At 51.7% G+C, this 18,627-nt stretch overlaps 1 protein-coding gene across 1 annotated transcript; it reads left to right on the top strand.

Annotated features, from left to right (window-relative positions):
* The first annotated feature begins 5,988 nt into the window (after positions 1-5,988).
* On the top strand, positions 5,989-12,914 carry BPIFA3 (BPI fold containing family A member 3). The gene is made up of 6 exons (XM_021711491.1): positions 5,989-6,112; positions 10,344-10,494; positions 10,841-10,948; positions 11,534-11,680; positions 12,297-12,381; positions 12,813-12,914. Exons 1-6 carry the CDS (start codon positions 5,989-5,991, stop codon positions 12,912-12,914), a joined length of 717 nt encoding a protein of 238 aa, XP_021567166.1.
* The last annotated feature ends 5,713 nt before the right edge of the window (positions 12,915-18,627 follow it).

Here is an 18,627-nt window from a genome sequence, read left to right on the forward strand (position 1 = left end):
TAGTCCACACATAACTAGTGGCATCTTGTCCACATTGGACAGTCCAGCTCTAATTTAGACACTTTGTTGCCGGATGCAAAACTGTGAGAAGCCCAGAGCATCTCGTCTTGCCCCCACCAATGCACCTAGGCTGCCATTTATCACAGATGTCCCATACATGTGGCCCCCTATTCAGCCCACAGACATTTGGATTAGTCTAGAAAGTGTTATATGAACGTGAATGAGTTGCCAATATTGAAAGTAAGAACTATGCCTTTTGATTAGCCAGGGCGTCTTGGGGCATCCTCATGTCAGAAGCAGGCCAAGGTGAAGAGGAAGACACTCCTTAACTGATGAGAGGGGGTCCAGGAAATCGGGCTGATGGAACCCAGAGATAGACAGTGTATGGACAGAAGCGTTTCAGCACCATGGACAGCGGCCCACGACTGTCAGTTGTGGTTTATGACCTGCTTGGAAAGGGTTCTGAGACGACTAATTCCTGAATTCTCTCACACAGAATCAAGTCCTGCTTCCTAGTCTCCCCCTGCGGACGTCTTCCATGCCCCAGGGCATCCCAGTGCAGATGATGTTGACAACTCAGCCGCTCTCTGCAATCGCCCTGCCCGCCCAGGACCCAGAGACCCCCCCCTACTCTCTGGGCATGGAGGCCATTTCCCTGTGAGCCACACCAGGACCCATTGCTGACTCCCTTGTAATCCTCTCACAATAAATTGTTTGCAGCTCTAGCCTGCAGACTGTCCTCCTTCCACAGTCTGTGTGGGTCAGGGTAAAGGCAGCCAGAGATGGTGGGGGTCTGGTCATGATGGCAAAGTCTGAAAGGTGGAGGATACCTGAGTTCATTCATCCTTTATCTCAGAAATGTCTGAACGCTCTGACAAGAAGTTTCCCAAACACTCACCAACAAAACTTCTTGTCTTGTCTGGGATGTTTGTAGATCTTTTGACCTTGGGTAGGCTTCATCCTCTTGGCCATTCTCCCATGCAGTGAGTATATTGGTGACATCCTCTGAGTGTCTCAGGCAAGAGCAGTCAACAAAGTTGTGGTCTGTGGGAGAAATCCTGCCCTGGCCCTGGCAGCACCATTTCACTTCGCTGCTTCACCAAAGCTTTAAAAAGCCACACTGCTGTTCCCAGCCTCTGTTCACCCACTGCTAGATTTGTTTTTTTACTATCTGGCCCCTTCCTCCAATACCTTATTTTAATTTAATCCTCACAATAAGCTGGGAAAGGAACTGTTCTTTCCTCTTGAGTAGATGGAAAACTGAGGCTAGCAGAGCTGCAGTGATGTGTCCCAACTCCATGACCAAGAATGAGCAGTCAGTCCTCAAACCTGTGTCTGTCTTAGAATGGAACTCTGGGCCTCACCGTGACCAGCAAGGACAGCTTGATGTGTTGGCATGCACGTTTCTGGCCCTGTGGCCCACCACTCCTGCCCTGTCCACTTGCTCCGGCCACACTGGCTCTCTTGTTCTGCCCTACATACTGAGCTTGCTCCATCCTCAGGTCTGAAACTGCCTGGAACGCTCCACACGAGGCTCTGTGCCATGGTCCTTGCTGGCAATCTGCCTCTCTCCTTTCCCCAGGACCCTCTGCTAGGTAAGACCCTAGGCTTGCTGGGGTCCATTCGGGCCCCCTTGAGGTCCAGAGTGCTCACGGTTATAGTGAGATCAACTCCAGCTCACTGAAACCTCTGATATTTGCCAGGCATGTTCCAAGGAGTTTTTGTGGCCCCCATAGAATATGAACAGAAAGAACACTGGGCAGAACAGGCTTGCAGAGCCTGGGATGAAGGGCAAAGGCCCAGGAGTGAATTTACTCAGAAACAAGATAGAGCCTGGTGGCCCAGGTTCAAATCCTAGCCCCACATCTACCATCTGTGTGTCCCTGGACAAGTGACTTCAGAGCCAGGGCTCAATCCGAATCTGTGGCTACAGTCCTCCCTGCCTCTCCGTGCAGTGCCTGTGGCTGGGGTGGGGATAAGGACCTCGCTGGGGAGCAGAGAGGGGTGTGAGGGGGGAAGCTGATTGAGGTGAGTGACGGGGCCTCTGAGCTCACTCCTGCAGGTCCCTCCCCAGCTGGTGGCTTTGGAGATTTCACTTTAGTCCCTGTGCCTGTGGAAAGAGGCTAATAATAGCAGTACCTGCTGCCAGAGGCTGTGCTGAGGTTTAAGTCTGTCATTATATGGAAAGCATTCAGCCTGTCCCTAGGATGCCTGCCGGCTCTGCACTGGCTGGGAGCACGGCAGTCGCTGGCCTCTCTGGGTCCTGTTCCCTCACCCATTTGGCATCAGAGTGGAATGAGAGCCCATGGAGCAGGCTCAGCAATGAGAATGAGCCCAGCAAGCAAGGCCTCCCCTCCTCAGCATTGCTCAGGAAAGACCCAGCAGCCTGCCACCCTCCGTGGGGGCACCATGTGAACGCCCCAACCTGTGGCCTCTTCCCTTGTGTCAGCTGCACTCCACCTCCTCAGGAAGGCCTCTTCCCTGACGACCCTTCTCCCTTGGCCAGTGCCCCCTCATGTGTCCCCGTGGCACCTCCGCCTCCTCACAGCTCAGCCACACTTCCTCATCAAGTGCTCAGGGGCAGGGACAGTGGGAGATGGCTGGTGTCCCCAAGGGGATATGAGCGCCATGAGGACAAAGACCTGCCTGACCACTGTCGGGATGCCCAGAGCCTTGGCTCCTGGCACTGAGTGCCATGACACTTGTGCTTTTTCCATTGAGTCAATGACATGAGGCCACTGTCTGAGCAACCCTGCACAAGTTCCCTTCAGGGCTGTCCCCCTTCTGCCGGGCAGCCTCCCATCGTGGTCCCACCCACTGGAGTCGGCTGCAGTCCAGCTCCCATTTGAGGAGGGCTCGAGAGGGGTGGCCCCTCATCCACGGGGCAGGTGTCCCAGGCACCCTCCCAGGACTCCGTATGTGGTGTCGTTTACCACGCCGGCTTCCCTGGTTTAGAGCTAAGGAAGCAGAGGCTCGGAGATAAGGACAGAACAAGGCCTCCCTGAGACACAGCTGCCGAGCACAGGCCCATGCATCCTTCCCTCCAGTCCTTACTACAGCCCTGAGGCGTGCACAGTGATCCCTTCACAGACCCGGGAGCTGTGTCTGCCCAGAGGTGGTGGTTGAACCCTGGTCTGCACGACCCCAAAGCACATGCTCTTAACTGCACGTGATTCTGCATCAAGTTGGCTCCAAATCCTGTCCCTACCCTTCCAGATCTGTTCTCCCCTGTCACACACCAAGCTCTGAAAGTCTGCACCCTCATGTCACCATTTCCTTAGACTCTGTGGCCCTGAGAACCTCGGTCTATGATGAGGCCCAACTAACGGCCCCCACCCCACATTAGACGTCCAAAGAGCTGAAGACAACAGATTGGGTCCTCCAAAGGTTGCTCGTTCTTCTCCAACTTTCTTAACAAAATATAAGAAGATTCCAACCAGCTACACAGACCAGGAAGGTTAGAAAAGTACATTTCAAAGTAATCAATATTCTACCGACATTTCCCAGGGAGAGCGTGAACTCTGAAAAAAAAACAATCTCAAATGGTGTCAGCACTGGAGCAAAGCCTTCCTCAGGACAATCTCCTACAAAACCAGAGTGAGTTGCCCAAGAATGGTCCCAAGGCTTCTGTGAAATTCAGAAAGAGTATTCCCAGCCCTCGTCCGAGTGGGACCCTGCACATCCGTCTTTCATGGCGTGGGAGGGTAGCACAGCGACAGTGACCAGTGCCTCCGTCTCCGAGCTCACACCGGCAGAACCATGGGTCCCAGACCCCGAGGTCTGTGCAGCTGCAGTTGAGTGGGCGAGGGAGAGAGCAGCAGAAGGTGAAGCCCAGGAGGACTCAGGGGGACCCTGCTGGGCCTGGAAAGCATCAGGTGGAACGTGGCTTTCGCCCAGTGTGCAGTAGGAAATGTTGGAGGGCTTTGAGCCATGGAGGGGCTCAGTTCGACCATACCTTCAAGCGGTTGCTCAGGAAGCTGTTTGGAAAAGAGGCTGTAGGCGGGCGAAGTCGGGAGACAGGAAACAGCCAGGACAGCTTTGTGATGCACAGGCCAAGCCGTGGTGGCCGAGGGGGTGTCGTGAGACTTGGTCACATTTTGGGAGTGTCAGCAGGATCCTCTGACAGATGGGCTGTGGGAGACAGGAAAAGAGGAGTCCAGGGCCGCCAAGGGCTTGGATCGGAACAACTGGACAGATGCAGCACCCTTTCCTGAACTAGTAAGGACAGGAGATCTGAAATGAACCATCTCTGATCCCCACCCCACCCGATGATTTGGCTTCAAGCCTCTCTATCCCCTTCCTGTGAATCTCATTCAGAAAGACAAGATCAGCCGATCTGGGGCAGGAAGATAGGGTGTGGCGCATAGAAGGCGAATCTCAACAGTCAAGAAGCCTTGGGAACGCAGGAAAAAAGCCGTGAAACACAAACGTTAATCAATATCCCAGGACAGAACATACATCCCCTCCTGAAACCAGATAAGAAAATCCATAAGGTCCACAAAGGAGATACCCCAGGTCTGGCACAGGCACACAGGGGACCTCCTCGAGTTCTCATAACATATTCATGCAAAAGAGCTAGTTAAGGTTAATGCATATGGACTGCATCTCATGCATACCATTAACATTATGGGATAGCAGGCAGAATTATGTGCAGCAACCTGAAATGTTACTCCTTCCCCAGGAAATACATTTAATCTCAGAAGCAATAGTCAAAATGTTTTCTTTTTGCAAGTTTTGCAAAATCAAAGTCCACTTTCCCACCAAAAAGAATATAAAAGGTCCCAGCCTTGTCTGAGTCAGGGTTCTTGAGCTACTCTTCAGCTCTAGCCTACTCCTACCTTTCTTTGGAGGTTACTGTTGCCTGTTACTTTTGCTAAATAAACAATTCTTTGCTTCTGCTGTGTGTCTCATTCAATTTCATAGCACCAAGAACCCGGTCTTCAGCCACGCCATAACACATCCACCCATCCAATCATTCATTCATTTGTATCATTTAACAAACATTCATTTGTACCTACCGTGTGGCAAACATGGGAGACGCTATAGACATGAGGATTCATTGGACTCACACCCTGCCCTCAAGAAGCTCATAATTTGGGCCAGGCTCAGTGGTTCCGCCTGTAATCCCAGCACTTTGGGAAGCCAAGGTGAATGAATTGCCTGAGCCCGTAGATTCAAGACCCACCCTGGCAACTTGTTTAGACCTTATCTCTACAATAAATCAAAAAAATTAGCCGGGCGTGGTAGCATGCGCCTGTAGTTCCAGCTACTTGGAAGGCTGAGGCGGAAGGATCGCCAGAGCCCAGCAGGTTGAGGCTGCGTTGGTCGGGAGCATGCCACTGCACTCCAGTCTGGGCGACAGAGTGAGACTCCAACACACACACACACAAAGAAACTCATAATTTGGAATGGGTTCAGAAATCAGCTATCTTTACTCGTCTATTCATTTAGTCACTCAGCAAACATTTATCAGCACTTAATTTCTGGAAAGCAAGCAGCCTAGTAGGAATTGAAGTGATCAATTCCTAGTAGGAATTGAAGTGATCAATCAATTGAAGTGATCAATCAATCAATTGAAGTGATCAATCTCTAAGAAAGTTCTAGTCCAATTGGAGAGCTTGGGGTTAACCATCCTCATTCATTCATTGGTTCACTGAAAAGTCACCAACATCCAACTTGTGCCAGGGTCTGGGAGAGAGAGGACTCTTATTAGTGACCCAACAGTGGACTCTGGTGACAGTCTCCAAGCAACAAGGCTTCCCTCTGGAACCCCAGCCTCCCCCAGGGTTCCACCTGCCATTCTCATCATGTGAGCAAGCCCTGGATGCAGCTGCCAGAGCCCATTGCACCTCTTGCCCATAGCATGCCAATTCTGGTGTCATCTTCCAGCCGAAGACCATGAGCCCATCCATCTGGGCAGCCACCCTCACAGCCGTCTGCCTGGGCCCCATCTAACCATTCTTGACACCTCAAGTCCCAGCCCCCAAGATGTGTCCACTCTGGAGGCTCCTCGTCCTCCTTGAATTGCTGGTTTCGCCCTCAGCACTGTACAACCAGCCTTGGTCCAGACTGGTCCAGGCCCACATGGACACCAAATCCACCCTGGCAAGAAGTAAGCTAAGCCCCAGGCCTTGCTGGCTGTCCATGGGGTGGGGGGGAAGGCGTCATCTGGGCCCACCACTGACCCGCTGGTGAGTTCAGGTCAGTCGTCTTTTCTTCCTTTTTTCCTAGACCTCAAGTGCAGTAAACTCACAGCACATTATCACTGCAAGGTTCCTCCTTTGTCTTATTTTATGTGGCTCTCCCTCTATCCTCACTCCCACAATCCTACGGTCTTTTAGGCACTATAGAGTGTTTAATGTATATATTTAAAGACGCTGTTTTTTTGGGGGGGGGTTGTTTTTTTGTTTTTGAGTTGGAGTCTCACTCTGTCGCTCAGACTGGAGTGCAGTGGCCACTCCCAGCCAACACAGCCTCGACCCGCTGGGCTCCGGCGATCCTTCCGCCTCAGCCTTCCGAGTAGCCGGAATTACAGGCATGCGCTACCATACCCGGCTGATTTTTTGATTTATTGTAGAGATGAGGTCTCGCTGCCCAGGCGGGTCTCGAACCCGCGGGCTCAGGCAATCCACTCACCTCAGCCTCCCAAAGGCGCGGGATTACAGGGTGAGCCACCAAGCCCGGCTGACGCTGTGTTTTGATTTACACAAATTACGTTGCCATACATGTCTCATTCTTTTTACTGCTTTAACTCAACACTATGCTGTCAATATGTATGCTGTTTCAGCTGGTGCGGAGAAGGCCATAAGATTCATCCACCCCAGTTTTTTTGGCTATTCCCCTAGGGATGGACACTTAGGTTGTCTCTAATTATAAACTACACTAAGATGAATATCCCTGTACATGTTCCTGTTAGAACCTGTGGGAGAATTTCTCTGGGATATGCCTACAAAGAAGGATGGCCGGGCCCTAGGACAGATGAAGACTCAACTGAAACTGCCAAAATCCCCTCAGAGCGCTGTGCCAATCTGTACTTGCTCCCATATTAAATCAGCATCTCTGTCTTCCCATGTGCCCCAACTCGGGAGAGTTTCCTGTCTTACTTGGGCTGTCATGACAAGACATCGCATATTGGGTGGCTTAAATAGCAGACATTTACTTTCTCACAGTTCTAGAGGCTGGAAGTCCAAGATCAAGGTCTAACAGGGTTGGCTTCTGGAGAGGCCGCTCTTGCTGGCTTGCAGATAGCCACATTCTCAGTGTATTCTCATGTGGCCTTTTCTTTGCATGTAGAGAACGGGATCTCTGGTGTCTTTTCTAATAAGGACACCAGTCCTATCAGTTTAGGGGCCCACCCTTATAACCTCGAGCCTTAATTATTTTCTTAACGTCCCTGTCTCCTAATACAATCATATTGGGGAAAAGGAGATGCAGTTCACTCTATAACACCATCTTCATCATGTTTTGCCTGTTTGATGTGTAGTTGAGAGATACCAAATTTTCTCAGCTTGGCTTTATCTGAGTACTGGGAAGTTTGAGCATCTCATTAGGATTTTGTACACAATTTTGACTTCTTTAAATTCCCTGCTCATGTCTTTTTCCACTTTTCATATTTGCTTTCCTATTTTTTTTAATCCTCTTTGATTTAAAGAGACATCAATTTATTCTTGACATTAGTCCCTCATCAGGTTTTAGCATTGCAAATATCCCAAACTGTCATCTATCAGCTCTGTGGGCCTCCATTGGACAGGAATATTTTTAAACTCATCAATATTTTATCTTGTGGTGTGTGATTGGAGAGCCTTCAAACCTTACCTCTGCCCCAGGCAGACCCTTCTTTGTTTTGGCTTTTCCTTTAGCATCTAGGATTTCAGTCCTCTGGTGGCATCTTTACATATGTCTGTCTATGTGAGGCAGAGATTCCGCTCTGCTTCTCTCCTTACCATGAGTCCATTTCCCCAACTCTCAACTAAGTGATCAAATTCCCAGATATGAAGATTCACTTCTGAGCTCCCTTATGCTGTATCTGTGTATCTGTTCTTACACCAATAAGACAATATTTTAAAACATCTTCGGAGAATGATGTTTTCTCTGATAGACCTTTATTCTTCCAAGCAAATTTTAGAGTGTTTTGAGTTTACTTTTTTAAAATGCCACCTGGAAGTTTGGGATTACACTGAATCTGTTTGTTGATTTAGAGAGAGCTGATAATTCTGCAATGATAGACCATCCAATCATAAACTTAGTATAGCTTTCAATTTATTCAGATTTTACTATAGATCTCATAATAGAATCTTAAAGTTCTATCAATATCATGAGCATGATTTGTTAAATTGATTCCTAGAGGATTTATAGTTTTTGGTGCCACAGTAACTGCTACCTAATTTTTTTTTTTTTTTTTTTTTTTGAGTTGGAGTCTCACTCTGTCGCCCAGACTGGAGTGCAGTGGCCGCTCCCGGCCACCGCAGCCTCGACCTACTGAGGATCTGGTGATCCTTCCGCCTCAGCCTTCCGAGTAGCCGGAATTACAGGCGCGCGCTACCACGCCCAGCTGATTTTTTTATTTATTTTAGAGATGAGGTCTCGCCAAGTTACCCAGGCGGGTCTCGAACCCGCGGGCTCAGGCAATCCACCCACCTCAGCCTCCCAAAGGCGCGGGATTACAGGCTGAGCCACCGAGCCCGGCTCTAATTTTTTATTATATGTTCTAATTGGTATTGCTGGTACAGATAAGAGGAAAGCTGTTAATTTTTGAAAATTAATCTGATATTCAAAGATCTTGCTGGCTTTTTATAGTCCTAATTGCTTGTTTTGTTTATTCTGTAGGATTCTTCTATCTTGAGCATCACATCACCTACAAGTAATGACAGTTTTATCTTTTTCTTTTCCAAGCCTTACACCTCCCCTGCCTCTTTCTCATCCTGCGTTGCAGCCAGAGCCTTCAATAGGAACAAGAAAGTATCTAGAATTCTCCACGAAGGATGATCTTTCCTATAGAATTTTAGAATAAAACTTGTATTGCATTAAGACCATGCCTTATGTTCCTAGTTTTATGAATTTGTATTAATTATAAGTCAGCGTTGGCCCCTTAACAAATGTTTTCAATGTATCTAAAAGTTCATAACTTTTTTCTCCATCCATTAAATGACATCGTCTTAATAGATTTTTCTGCTGTCGAACAACCCTAGCACTGCTAAAATAAAATGATAGTTTTATAGTGTACTGTTAGATTTTATTGGCTAATAATTTATTTAGGATTTTCACAAAATTTTTATAATAAAACTAACATGAAACTTTCCCTGTACCATCCCAAGTCTAGGCAAGTTATACTAACCTCAGAGAATAAATCTGACATCTTTCTCTTTTTCTATTTTCTTTCAAGTTTCCTTTTTATAAAAGCTTGGTAAAACTCTTCCATAAAACCATCTGAGTCAGAAGCTTTGGGGAGAATGATATTTTCAATCACTGTTTCTATTTCTTAAGAAATTTCTTTGATTATGGATGTTTTCAATTCTCCTTCATTCAAACTTGGCATTTGATGGTTTGCCATAAGTGCATCCATTTCATTTAGGTTATCAGCTGCATTGGTGTGTTGTTGTGGGCCCAGATAGCCTGACCCTTGTGATGGTGCAGTGACAGTGTTAGTTCAGAAGCTGCTTTTGAGACTTACATGAAGGAAAGCTCTTTGGCTGTGAGTGTGTTTGTTGCTGCGACTGGTAGCTGCTGCCTTGCAATGACCTGGAGTCGTCGGTGTGGGACCCAAGCTCAGGGCCAGGCCAGGAAGTGTGTGCACTGTGGTAAGCTCCGGGGTTTGTCAGAACTGGGTCCCCGTCTCACGCAGGAGAGTCTGAGCAGAAAGGCATGACTCCAATACGTCCACAGCTCTTACAGCTCCCTTCCTTTGGGGGCTTCATTCTTGCTTTGCTGGAAGCTCCACTGGGTCCTGCAGTTGTTCCAAGTTCAACATGGGTGGTTTACATTTCTTCTCCCTGTATCTACTTGCCTGTTGTTCTCTTCAACCAACATCGATCTCCATCCTGGAGTTCCGTGCTCCAGACTTGGAGACAGAGCCAGGAGAACTTCCAGCCAGAATATCCCCATTGAGAGCCGTTGCCTGCCAGCCCTCAGCAGGGGCTTTCCTTATGCTCACACCTGTCTTGCAAAGCTTAATTGCACGGTCAGAGAATGTGGGAAGGTGGCGACACATGTCCAACCCTCAGTAAGAAGGTACACTGACCTCAACCCCAGTCTCCTAACTCCAAGCCCTGCCTTTCCTGTGACACCACGTGAGGTCACTGGTGGATCCATGGTCCCGTGGTCACTGGTCTCTTGCCTCTTTCCAGTCATTGCCCAGGGCCTCATAAAGCACAACGTGGAGGACCGAATCCAGAGCATCCCCCTCCTGGACCACCTGAACGCCTCGGCGCAGGTGGCCCCAGGGTTGGTGGGCTGGCTCATCAGCGGCAGGAAGCTCCAGCAGCAGCCGGACGGCAGGTGAGACCCCAAACAGCATCCCCAGCCTTTGGCCTCTTTACAGAGCTCTGGGACAAGAGCAGAGCTAGGAGGGTGGAGGGGCCGAGGTGTAGGGGGAAGGAAGGAAGGCTGAAGGGGAAGAAGACAGAAGACCTGGCATGAGGATGAGTGGGGGCTTAGCCACACACAAGACAGTGCGGGGTCAGCAGGGCCTCCAGGAAAGCTCAGGCCCGGGCTCCTGCACCACAGAGCACCAGGAACCCTTACCAAGCCCATGGCCTCTCTAAAGATGGCCGGCCCTGTTTCCCATGAGGCCTTGCTTGGTCGGGGTTTCTCACCTTGCGGGCCACGGCACTTCCCCATGCAGCATAAACATCACCAGCATCCAGCTGGATGACGGCGGCATCCGGATGTCTTTCCTGAAGGAGTGGTTTTCCACAAGCCTCTCACTTGGACTTGATGTTGAACTGAAACCGTGAGTTACACAGTCGTGGCATCGAGAGGTCCCTCCTCACAGGGAACGGGGAGCTGGGGAATTTGGCAGCCTGGGAAATCCAGGTCTTTCCGACCCCAAACTGAATTCCAATCCTGGCTTCAGAACTCGCTTGTCCAGAGACCTTGGGCAAGGCTTCACCTCTCTGAGCCTTGGTTCCTTCCGCTTACCAATGGCACTCACTAGTCAGTGAAGGCAGGTCATCTGCTCACTTAAAGCAGTGTGAGCTCACCCCGAGCCCAATTCAAGAGAGAATGGGAGACTGCTGTGGGAGACACTGACAGCCCCTGCTCCCAAAGAGAGGCAGGCCGCAGCTGAAAGGGAGATCTTGAAAAGAGAGATTAAATCACAATGCTTGACTTTCTGAAGGTGCCTGGTGGGTATCTTTAAGGGATTTTCAAAAGGCACTCTGGCCTGAATCACTGACTTCAGGAGTTAACTGGGTCCAGTTGTTGAAAGGACTCAGAGTGCTGGAGCAGCCTGATGGTGGACAGTGCCCACCTCTGCCCACCTGGAGATTCCCACGCTCTCTTTCCCTCCTCCCACCCCTCCTCCTCTCATCCACAGGCCTTTCCACGATGTCATTCGGATGCATGCACGCATGAGCCTCGTTGTGGAGTTCTGGCTGGAGAAAGACGAGTTTGGCCGGAGGGACCTCGTGATAGGCAAATGTCACATGGAGCCCAGCAGCATCCACGTGGCCGTCCTCACCGAGTGAGGCCCCAGCCACCCACCCCAGGGTGGGCCCTTTCCCGAGTGCCCTGGCTGCAAACGCATGTGCCCCCCACTTCCCGGATGCTTCCAAAGCGACCTCACACCTCCCTCAGACCTGCCCCTCCTTCATGTCCACCCAGTGACCACCCCACCACTCTCCCGGAAGCCAGGCCCTTCCCTCCCACTCCCAGAGGCCCAGCACTACTGGTTCCCACCAACAGCCTCCCAGCAGCGCTCCACCTGTCCCCTTCTCTCTGTCAACCCAGCTCCTTGTCCACAACCTGGACCCTTGCAGGAGCCTCCCCAGCCTTCCCCGACGGGGCCCGTCCCCACCCCGCCTTCGTTCCCACCCTGCAGCAGAACTCACTTTCTAACCCGGAAGTCTGGCCGTGCCCCAGCTCCCAAGCCAAAGCCCCCGTGGTTCCCATCCACAGGAGGGCAGAGGGGGCAGGCTGTGGCATCTGGTGACGTGATCCTAATATAGCCAGCACTCGGTGTGACCTTGGCAAGGTCTGAGCCATTCCTCAGCCTGGCGACAATGGCACCCCTTGCACAGGGCTGGGCACTGACGTTGCCAGATGTGTCTGTTCTGTAGCATACCCCCACCCCTTCTTAGGAATATTCAACCAAAGATGAAGCCTTTCCTCCACAACCTCAGAGAGAACCTGGAAAAGGCTACCCCACGCCTGGTGGAAAGTCAGGTGGGTTTAAAAGTATCTGCACCTTGGCGTCCTTGAGCTGCAGGGTCAGGGCATATCATTTGTCAAGTAAGCAAAGGATGTCAAGCAAGCTTGTCTAGGACCTGAGAAGTCTCAACTAAGGATTCCAGTTCTGCCATCAGTTTTGCTAGCGTGTCCTTGGGTGAGAAATTTGGCTATCACGAGCCTCGACTTCCCCTCTGTGGCGTGGGACCCACGGCAGTCCCTCCCACGGAGTGGCGTGAGGCTTCGGGGAGACAGAGCAGGAAGTGCTGCGCGTGGCACTGAGCGGGTCACTGGTACTTACCACAAGGGTGCAACTCCCGCCAAGCCTCCTGCTGGAGACCCCATGGCACTGACGCTTGTGGCTGCGGGCAGCCCCGATCTCTTTTCCCAGCCCCTGTCTGACCCTTCTCTCTGTGCTGGTGGCCCAGGTGTGTCCTCTGACCAGGGAAATCCTCAGGCAGCTGGATGTGAAACTGCTGAAAAGCCTGGTGGGTGAGTGTCTGGTCCACCAGATTGGGGGGGGTGCCTGAGGACAGGTAAACTGCTGAAAGAGGTACTTCCCCAACCCACACCCCCGCCCCCCAGGGCCCTGGTGGGGCCTGCTGAGGGCTGGCAGCACACACTGTGAGGACATTTAAAAATGACCATGGGGCCAGGCTCAGTGGCTCAGCCTGTAATCCCAGCACTTTGGGAGACTGAGGTGAGTGGATTGCCTGAGTCCACAAGTTTGAGACCAGCCTGGACCATTTATTGGCGAGACCTCGTCTCTACAATAAATCAATAATTAGCCGGGCATGGTATTGCACACCTGTAGTTCTGGCTACTTGGAAGGCTGAGGTGGAAGGATCGCCAGAGCCCAGCAGGTCAATGCTGGGGTGGCTGTGAGCATGCCACTGCCCTCCAGCCTGGGCAACAGAGTGAGACTCCAACTCAAAAAAAAATTGCCATGTAATCATGACCATGACTGTCCACCAAGAGCAGTGGGACAGCAGACGAGCCTCCACCAAGCAGGCTGGTCCCTGCCGGCACTTTCAAACCTTCAGGTGGCCAGATATTCTAACTCCTCCCGAGGTCCAGTCTAGTAGGGAGCGCTGATCCCGCCCAGCCTGGGACCACCTTCACTCCAGTGACCATCCTGCCTTGACAGAGCTCACAGTCTAGCAAATGGAAGATTTCAAGGAGTGAATAACGAAATAGCACTTGTAGGGCATTTTCTTGTGAATGCGCCTGGCTCCAGCCCTTGGCCGGCAGGCACAGAGTGGAGCTGCCCTTGCTGGCGGGCCCAGGCCGGGAGGAAGGCCCTCTGGTGACTCACGCTACTTCTCCTCCCCACAGGGCAGGCTGCTGCTCACAGACTCAGGCGGCCGTGAATCCAGCCAGCCCTCCACATGCTCGCCGGGACCGTCCTTGGGCCTTCTGTTGACCAGAAGGAGAGTCTGCACGTGGGGAGCTCAAGTGCTTCCCTAAATCCTTCATCCCAGGCCTTGTGGACATTCCATCCTCTCACACAATAAACTCCAGCTCGGAAGGGTGCAGGTCCCTGTGCCTGGGCCCCGATGTCTAGGTCCCTACCTGCTGAAGGATCCATCCTGGGAACATGTGTTCCTTGGTTTGCTCATCGTCCCAGAAATAACATTTAACCTCACTCTTGGCCTAAAATTTTGCAGCCAGAAGCCCATCCGTGGCTTTGTTTTCAGTGCAGGGAGGGGCCTGCGGGTTTCCCAATCCCTCAGCCACTCAACCCATATTTACTGGGCACCTACTCTGTGCCAAGAATGTGACTAGGTTTCAAGGGGGTATAAGAAAGGGTGACGAGGCCAAGCTCGGTGGCTCAGCCTATAATCCCAGCACTTTAGGAGGCCAAGGCAAGTGGATTGCCAGAGCCTGCAGGTTTGAGACCAGCCGGGCAACGTGGCAAGACCTCATCTCTATAAGAAATTTTTAAAAATTACCTGGGTATGGTAGCATGCACCTATAGTTCTAGCTACATGGAAGGCTGAGATGGAAGGATCGCCTGAGCCCAGCAGGTCAATGCTGGGGTGGCCGTGAGCATGCCACTGCACTCCAGCCTGGGCGACGGAGTGAGACTCCAACTCAAAAAAATAAAAAATAGCAAAACCAATTCGTGCCAGACAGTGGGTCCCGGGGAGCACAGGTCAGCAACTGGAAGGGTGTCCGGGGACTTCCAGAGAGCTGGCAACATTCTGTTTCTTGATCTGGGTTTGTGAAAACTCAGTAAGTTATTCACTTCTGTGTGTAATGTACTTTAACAATTTTAAACATAAAAGATGTACCATGCAAGGTGCTTGGGAAGTCCATGAAAGACCATTTGCAATATGGTTAGCATGTGATGGGTCCACGGAAAATACTTAACAAAAGTAATTTCATTTATTGTCAATATTTGGCAATTCAGTTATTAAATATTGATTCCCACCCTCCTCCAGCAAAGAGTTGGGAAGCATCCTGAGAAATCCAGGGGAAATAACATGCACATATTAATAACATACACGTATTCATAACCACAGCACATACGTGTCACATGTGCTAACTTGGTACTTAGAGTTCACATTCAGCATCTCATCAATGCCTCCTTAGCGCCCCTATTAGATGCAAAACTTTAGCCCATTTTATGCATGAGAACACTGAGGCTCAGAGAGACAGTCACTTGTCCAGGGTAACACAGTGAGGAAAGAGCCATTTCGACAGCGCTCAGGCAGCCAGACTCCAGAACTTACCCTCTCAGCCACTGTGAAACACCATCGCCCCCCGCCGCCCCAATCTTCCCTTCCCTCCTTCCAGCAGTCTGTCACACACACAAGGGGAAGTGATGAAATCTGTGTTTGTCTGGATCGACAAGCCCTAACGAGGAAATGCCGGCAGCTCAGGGCAGGAATGGGGTGGGAGGACCTCGCGTCCTCATCTTCCAGTTCCAGCTCCCTAATCTGAAAGGCTTCACCGGGTATTTACAAGCCTGAGTGCCTGTTCAGGTGGACGATCCCCTTGACGGCTTTGAGATCGTGGGGTTCTTCCTGCTCTGAGTCAAAGAGCAAACATGGGAGGGCAGGCCTGTCTCCTGTGAGGTGGCCTGGGCCTCGGTGAGGCGGCTTTCGCCTGCCCTCCTCCTGACCCTCCTGGCCAGCCAGGGGCTTCCCAGGGGCCCTCTCAGGTTTCCCACATTGCCCTTTCATGCCAAGGTTCACAGAGTGCGGGCCGTCTCATTTTCTCCTGGAAGAACTTGCTGGGCAATGGACGCCTGTTGGGATCCTGGGGTCCACAGTCAGGGGTGGGCTTAAGCCCAAGTCAGCCCCAAGCGTTCAGAACGTTGGTCCAGGCCTGCCCTTTGTGCTGTCCAGCTTCCATGCCCTTCCACTACAGGGAATCGACTCTGTGCCAGGCATGGGCCTGGGAACTGCATTTGTTTCCCCAAGTTGTGACCCTCACAGACCCAGGCAGAGGGGGTAGTTAGCGCCACGATGTAAGTGGGGACACTGAGGCTCAAGAGGTCTGCAGCAGGTAATTCCAGAGACGTGCCATGCCGCTGTGCCTGCAGTCGGCTGTGCTGTGCTACTGACATGCCTGCCCAGAGGGGAGCTCTCCGGTGAAGCGTCAAAACCACGATACCAGTTTTGACTGCTTTTTAAAAAAGAAGAGAAGCTCCTCACCCGGAGTCGTGCAACTTCAGGGCCAACAGGCCCCAGGGAAGACGCCGAGGGCTTTCGGAACTGGAGACTGAGGCCAACGCTCTCCTGAAGTGTGAGCCGAGGCTGAACAGCCCCAGGTGACAGCGTGACGTCACCACTCCCAGCCTTCCCTGGGCGGTCCTCCCCAGGTCTCAGTTCCCCCACAGGATTGCGGCAGATGGCGTAAAGCTCTCCTGTCTCAGGAAAGGTTGCCATTATTATTCACTCTCAGCATAAGTGGGAAGATTAGCCTCGAGTTAAGGAGCTTGCTTGAAGCAAACTCTGCTTGAGGACATCTGTTTTTCCCATCCAAGTTGGAGTGCCTCCTCTTGGGATCCCTGGAGTCCCCAAGCCCACCTGAAGACCCTCTCAGACTCTGTCCCCAACTGAGCTTCCTCCAGGGGATGAACCCAGCATTCCCTCTGGATTCCGTTCCCAAGGTCTGGAGAATGGACCTTGCATAGGTCAGAGCCCTTGGGAAACGAAAGTCAGCTCTGCCCTTTAGCACCGGATCTCCTGACCCACAAAGGAAAGCCAGTGAAGGCTCCCAAATGCCATCTCGCTCTGATGAGCAGGGAGATAAGGGCAACTGCAGTTCCTGAGAAATGCTGAGAGGCACTGACGTCACCGGTCCTGACGCCAGCAGAGTGTCCCTCCACTTGCTTCCTGATGCCCTGGGACACTTCCCCTCCTGGGGCATGGGACGTGCAGCTTCTTTGGTCCCAAGGAAGGACAGTTTCAGGAGAAGCAACCAGGAGGCCTCTGAGTTTCAAAACCTGGATTTATGGCAAAACTGTAGTGACAGAGAACAAACTGGTAGTTGCCAGCAGGTGGGGGAGGGTGTGACTATGAGGGTGCTTCGGGGGAAGGGAAGGCCCGTTCCAGGTCCCGATTACCACGACCACCACATAAAACCATACATGCATTAAGATTCATGACACTGTATGCCGAAATAAAAAGCCAATTTCACTGTATTTTTTTTTCTGTTTTTAAAGACTGTGCTTTTGAATTTTAAAACTCAGGCCCTCGAGGACTTTGAGAATAGCACACGTGTGACGAAGCTGAAACTAGGCTTCCTGCCCCCAAGACTAGAAAAGTCCCCCTGCTGGGTTGGGGGTGTGGGAGTCCAAGAGGACCCGAAGAGAGTGTAGTCCTGGTGTGCTCTGAGAGTGTGCTGGGTGGGGCCTTGCCATTCTCGGGGACCCCAGGCTGACGTGTGGGATTCGGGACAGCGGTGTCTGTGCCCAGGCCCCCTCTCAGAGCCAGGAGGTGATGGGACCCCAGGGAGTGAAGTCAATGGGAGGGTCTTTGTGGGCCTGGGCAAGCGGGCGTGGGCAGCCCCACAGGCCTGTCTGATGTCTCGAAGTCAGGGGACAGCAGAACAATTCTGCCTGTCTATCACGAGATGGAAAGTCCGTGCCAAATCCGAAGGAGGCTTTCAGACAGGAAGGAATCAGAGTGTCGCATCAGTCTAGGGCCGGATGACACATAGATGTCTCTGTATCGCCAGTCGAAAATGGACAGGGCAGCCTCCTTGGCACAACTGAAAGCCCCTGGCACAGAAATGAGACCCCGAAGGAACTGGGGAAGTTTCTGCCACTGAGCAAAATGGCATTTGAAACGGCACTTAAAACTGCAGACAGGAAAACAATCAACCCCTGAAGTGACTCCCAGAGACTCACCCCAGCCCCCAGCAGCAGTGCCCAGAGCCCTGTGAAGCTCACACTCCCTTCCCTCTCTTGCAGATCAGGAAGTCAAAGCTCAGGGGACTGGGGTGACTTGTCCAGGGTCACAGGGTTGGAATATGGGTTTTCTTAGCCCAAACCCACCCGCCCTCAAGCCAGAGGGAATAAGCTTGTCAGGAGCTGGCTGCACAGACCTGACTCAATTCCCTGTCTTACCTGCTTCAATGTCCCAAGGACAGCAGCAACCCAACCCAATCCACAGAGTGGGATGGAGATAAAAACGGAACCACTTTGAGAAGGACTGTCACCAGATGTGGGAAGAGTCCCCCGAATGCCTTGAGTGAATAATTGAGTCCAAAGCTCCGTCCCCTTGGACACTTGCAGGCCAAGGGAAGGCCTGGATGAGGGAAGGCAGTGCTGCTCACTGTTTTCCGAGGAGTCAGACCCACGCGGTGGGGTGAAGTGACTCCTATGCTCCCTTGCTGTGCGCCCCCGAAGTCATCACCCTTTCCGATCCTCCGTCACCAACCACTACTGATGACGAAGTGCAAATGTGGAGAGTGCCTGGCATGTAGTGGGTGCTTAATCATATGCGTTTCTCCTTCTCTCTCTCCTGCTTATGTCAGATTTTATAGAGCAAGAGCTACTCTCAGCAGACTGGGACCATGGCCTTCCTGTGCCTCTGTTTTTCCCTCTGTGGAACAGACCCCAAAGGCCCCCGCACCTTATTGCTCATTTGAGGAAGGCAGAAGAAAGGCTGAGACGAGAGACCAGGATGACACGGGATCCTTCGGATCCAGGACCTTAGGAAGGACTTTTCAGGGACACAAAAGGGGGACGCATGAGAGCGTGAGACGTGCAGCATGAGACGTGCATGA

Source organism: Carlito syrichta, unplaced genomic scaffold (genome assembly GCF_000164805.1).
Source record: "Carlito syrichta isolate Samal-C Ts95f unplaced genomic scaffold, Tarsius_syrichta-2.0.1 Scaffold302319, whole genome shotgun sequence".
Taxonomy (NCBI): Eukaryota; Metazoa; Chordata; class Mammalia; order Primates; family Tarsiidae; genus Carlito; species Carlito syrichta.

What these genes read in the sequence shown, in the direction of transcription:
- BPIFA3 (XM_021711491.1), top strand. Translation starts at nt 5,989, where the DNA reads ATGTGTCCACTCTGGAGGCTCCTCGTCCTCCTTGAATTGCTGGTTTCG. An exon ending in CAAATCCACCCTGGCAAGAA is followed by an intron (nt 6,113 to 10,343) that starts GTAAGCTAAGCC and finishes GCCTCTTTCCAG; the next exon opens with TCATTGCCCAGGGCCTCATA. An exon ending in CAGCAGCAGCCGGACGGCAG is followed by an intron (nt 10,495 to 10,840) that starts GTGAGACCCCAA and finishes TTCCCCATGCAG; the next exon opens with CATAAACATCACCAGCATCC.